Source organism: Myotis davidii, unplaced genomic scaffold (assembly GCF_000327345.1).
Source record: "Myotis davidii unplaced genomic scaffold, ASM32734v1 scaffold762, whole genome shotgun sequence".
NCBI lineage: Eukaryota > Metazoa > Chordata > Mammalia > Chiroptera > Vespertilionidae > Myotis > Myotis davidii.
The window spans coordinates 239,371-243,528 of NW_006293699.1; the positions used below are offsets into that span (position 1 = coordinate 239,371).

Here is a 4,158-nt window from a genome sequence, read left to right on the forward strand (position 1 = left end):
TGACCCTGCCTAGACTCGAAGCTTCTTATTTCTGTTCAGGCCCATTGAGACTCACAGGGCCTTGGGCTGCCTGCTTGTGCCACCTGCTGCTGCCGCTGCTGCTACCACTGTAGAGCCTGTGGGTGCCTGTGTGACCGCCGTCCGTGCCCTCTGCACATCCTGCCTCCGTCACCTGCTCCCTCAGCACCATTCTTAACCTTCCACCTTCCTTTGCTGCTAGTCCTGCACATTTGGGCACACCCTCCTTCTCCGTCCTTGCCATGCTCCTGGCCTCCTCACCACGGCCTTTGTGCTGCCTGCCCCGTGCCCCCCTGCTGCCTGCTGCCACTGTGCTGCCTCCACCTGCCATCCTCCCGCGGGCCCTCCATTCTCTCCATCTTCATGGTGGCAACCTTATTTCCCCTCGCATTGTGTCCATGGTGACCTCACTTGTGCCATTGTTCCCGAGGCTGCCTCAAGACATGTCCCCCATCTCTAAGGGTTCATCTCGAGACCTCCCCTCTCATCCTTGCTGTTGGGGCCACCCCCTCTCCTCAACATCTCCCTGGCAGAGCAACGCCTGCTCGAGCTGGTGCCCTTGTGACCCGCCCACTGGACATGGCTGTTGAGCTCTCCAGTCTCCCCCATGACGTCATGTACTCGTTGACACTCTTGCCCTGGTTTCTGCCATGGGGGTGTGCCCTTCTGGGCTCCCGGGGACCCTCTGGTGGTTGGGGACCTCTCGGCTCGCCAGTCTAGCTGGGGCAGGCTGCACCCCCTCCCTCTCCCTCCCCGCCCTCCAGTGGCAGCGATCCCACCCACCTTCCTTCTCCCCCGGCCAAAGGGGCAGAGGCTGTGGCACCCCGTGGAGGCCCGGAGCAGGCACTGCTGGAGCAGCGGGCGGTGGCCTTGGGCCGGTTCTCCCTGCTCCTCGGCTGTGCTCCCCCTGTGCTGCTATAACCTTGCCCCCTACCTGTGCTCTTGGCTCCTGGCAGCCTGGGTGAACAGGGGGGACGTGGGCCTGAACATTCCCCGCTGGCTGAGATGGACTGCCGGCTGCCCTGCCGCCTCCTCTGCCTCCTCCTGCTCCGCCTCCTCTTCCTTCTCATCCCGCTGCCATCTCTCCCCAGGCACCTGGGTCTCTGCCCTCACCAGCGCTGACCAACTTACGCGGGGCTTGAGTATAACTTGCCAAAATCTTTATTCTTTCGATATTTGCAGATATGTGCCACTGTTTCCAACTTTTCATCAACAAAAAGGCCTTTCCAACTCCTTCCAAATTAGAAGACCAGGTGGTGACACAGCACCTCTGGACATTCTCCCCTGTGCGGGGCCGGAGGCGGGCCGGGCCCTGGGACTGCTCTCAGATGAGAAGCGGCCGCCGTGCTCCCCACTCCAGAGACCCACAGGAACCTTTGTAACTAACCCCCACCCCCAGGGAAGGCTAGGAAGCTGGAGCCCGAGGCTGGGGGCTGCCGGGGACCAGGCCCGGCTGGACGCTGCGCCAGGCTCGCTGCATGGACAAGAAGGGAGCTCGGCCCCACGCCTGCCCGGCAACGTGGCCCAGAGGGGCGGGGTGTCCAAGCGCCCACGGCCCAGCTGCTCCTGGGGGAGCTTTCCTGCCCCTCCCCTCCTCTGCTCCTTCCTGCATGGACTTCTGCGTTCCTGCTCTGCTCTGGACGCCAGCACCGCCGCGCGCTTGCCTTTCCCCCTCTTGGCCTCCCGTTTCCTAGGATCCGCATTGGGGCGGCTCTGCCCCAGGAGCCTGGCAGGGGCGCAGGGCCCCTTACGGCCTCTCTCCTCTCTCTCTCCATCCACTGTGCCCCTTGGGCCACGCCGATGAGCTCGGCGCAACGTGCCGTGTGGTATCTGTGCCGCAGAGGGGCCGCTGCCCGCTCACTTCTGGACTTTGCTCTCCCCGATTGTCGTGCCCTGTGCTCCTGGCCATTCCTCAGTCCCACCGTCCACCTCTCCTCACCCCTTCCCTTCTCTTACCCCCCAGCCCCCCGGGCTGTGCGCCTCTCACGCCCTTGGTATCTCGTGTCCTTGCTCTTTTGTAAGGGGCGGTCCCGGCTCAGTGACCTGTGCTGCTCTGTATGGTGCCCTGTGTAAGAATAAACCCGTTGGAATACTCGTGGTCTCAGTTCCTTCCCCGTCCCGCCGCCCCGGCCCTGCCCCTGCTAGGGCCTGTCCAGGCCCAGGGAGGGCGGGCGGGCGGGCGGGCCGAAGCTGTCCCCCGCTGACCCTGGGCCCCTTTAACATTCCCCCTCTTTTCTCTTCCAGTCTCGGAAGGGTGCCGACCTGGACCGGGAGAAAAAGGCCGCCGAGTGCAAGGTGGACAGTATCGGGAGTGGCCGGGCCATCCCCATTAAACAGGTCAGCACCCCCTCTCCCTGAAGCCTGCGGAGCTGAGGCAAGGCCCAGGAAATGCTAGAGGATGGTTCTTTTCTAGGCCTCTGTGACGGGAGATGGTGTGAGAGGCGGGCACCCCCTCCTGTCAGGCCTGAGGTTCTACTAAGAAGGACTCACCTCTGGTGGGAAGGGTAGCCAGAGGATCTGCGGTCTGTTAATGCAGATCTGAGCCTGTGGCTGGAGCAGCCTGCTCTCCAGGCTTTGCCTGTACCTTCTCACCACCACCAGGGGGCAGCAGAGAGCCGCCTTCAGTTGCTGTCCTGCTGGTGGTTCTGGAGTTGGGTCACCTGGAGGGGGCGACCTGCTGTCTGCCAGAGGGCTTGGTCTGGGCGCTCTGGCCCGGAAAAGGAAGAGGACTCACAAGAATACCCTGACCGTGCACCGAAGGGCGGACTGAGAGCTGTAGGTCCTCCAGGTTCCATGGCAAAGTCTTACCCAGAGGAGCCTCTGTTCATTTGTAAGGAATAAACTTAGTTGAGGTCTCTCCCCAACTCCTTTCTGAGTCCGCCCGGCAGGGCTCCCCGACCTCCTGTGTTGGTTCCTGTGCTGGGAAAACTTGAGTGACGGGGTGTCTTTGTGCAGAGATGGTGGTGTACTGGACAGGGCTCTAGAACTGCAGGCTGGACAAGGGTAGAGCCAGGAGGTGTCCCTCTGGGCTTGGGCAGGAGCCTGTGCGCTGAGGTGCCCACGAGGATGGGGGCTGTGGCCTGGAGGTCAGTTTGCTGTACCCACAGGAGCTGGGCGAGGCAAAGACCTTCTTGGGAGCTGGTGGTTAGAGAGGTCGTGTCTACAGGGGCTGTGTTGTCAGGTTTTGACCACAGAGCAGCAGAGCTCAGCTTGGCCAGGGCCCTGTGGCCCCACCTGGCCCTCTAGGCTGGAGCTTCTGGGGTCCTTGGGCAGAGTGACAAGAATTCGTGTGAAGGTGCATTTAGAATGGAGAGGCCAGGGTGTGGGTCAGGGTCCCAGAGGACAGGATGGGGACACTACACGTCCTGTTTCTCCCCTGAGATGTCACTGCACTCCAATTGGGTCTGCATGCGGGGAGGCCAGGTGAGAGGGCTGAGAGGAGAGGCAGCCAACAGTCTCCTGTAGGTCCCCGCAAACCCATGACTGCGACTGGGGCTCTGCAAACCCAGCGCCTCCTTGGGGGGCTCTTCTGGGCCCTGTGACTGTGATCCCAGAGGACTGTCCCCCCCTGGGATGTGTGCACACAGACCTTTAAGACTTGGTGCGGATGGGCCCTGGGCCCTCGCGGGAAGAATGGTAGCCCACAGCCTTCCTGTCTGGGGAGGAGGGCCAGGGATGCAGGGGCTGTGGGTGGGGGTGGAGCCCTGTGGCCAGCACCTGGGCCTCTGGGGTGGGCCAGGCAGTCAGCTAGGACACTGGCTGTTATAGGCCCATAAACCTCGGCCCCCAGGACCAACACTCCGGGAAGAAGCCCAGCACAGGCCTGGGCCGCGGGCCCCATTGCCTGCTGGAGGCAGCAGGCACCTCAGACAGGAGCGATCACCCTGGGCGTTTGGGGGAGTGCCTGCGGTTGGGGTGGAGGCTTCGCCCAGCCGGGGCCATTCCTTCCGCTCCCCGCCCCCTGCCCAGGGCCACCCTCCCGTCGCCCGCTCCTTCCCTCCCCCCTGCTCCTGCTGGGAGTGGAGATTGCATTTCAGTTGCCATTTGCATTCCCAATCAATCCGGACTCCGCAATTAAGCCGGCTGGCGGAGCTGGGAGGGAGGCGGCGGCGGAACGGGTCCTCTGGGGGCTGTCGCCTC

General features: G+C 63.2%; 1 protein-coding gene across 1 annotated transcript in view; it reads left to right on the forward strand.

Moving 5' to 3' along the window:
* The window catches only part of AGAP3 (ArfGAP with GTPase domain, ankyrin repeat and PH domain 3), a 26,345-nt gene that overhangs the window by 4,157 nt on the left and 18,030 nt on the right, over window positions 1-4,158 (forward strand). Inside the window, exon 8 of the mRNA XM_006767272.2 lies at window positions 2,263-2,355. Within this exon, the coding sequence (XP_006767335.1) occupies window positions 2,263-2,355 (93 nt within the window). The remainder of the gene's footprint in view (window positions 1-2,262; window positions 2,356-4,158) is intronic.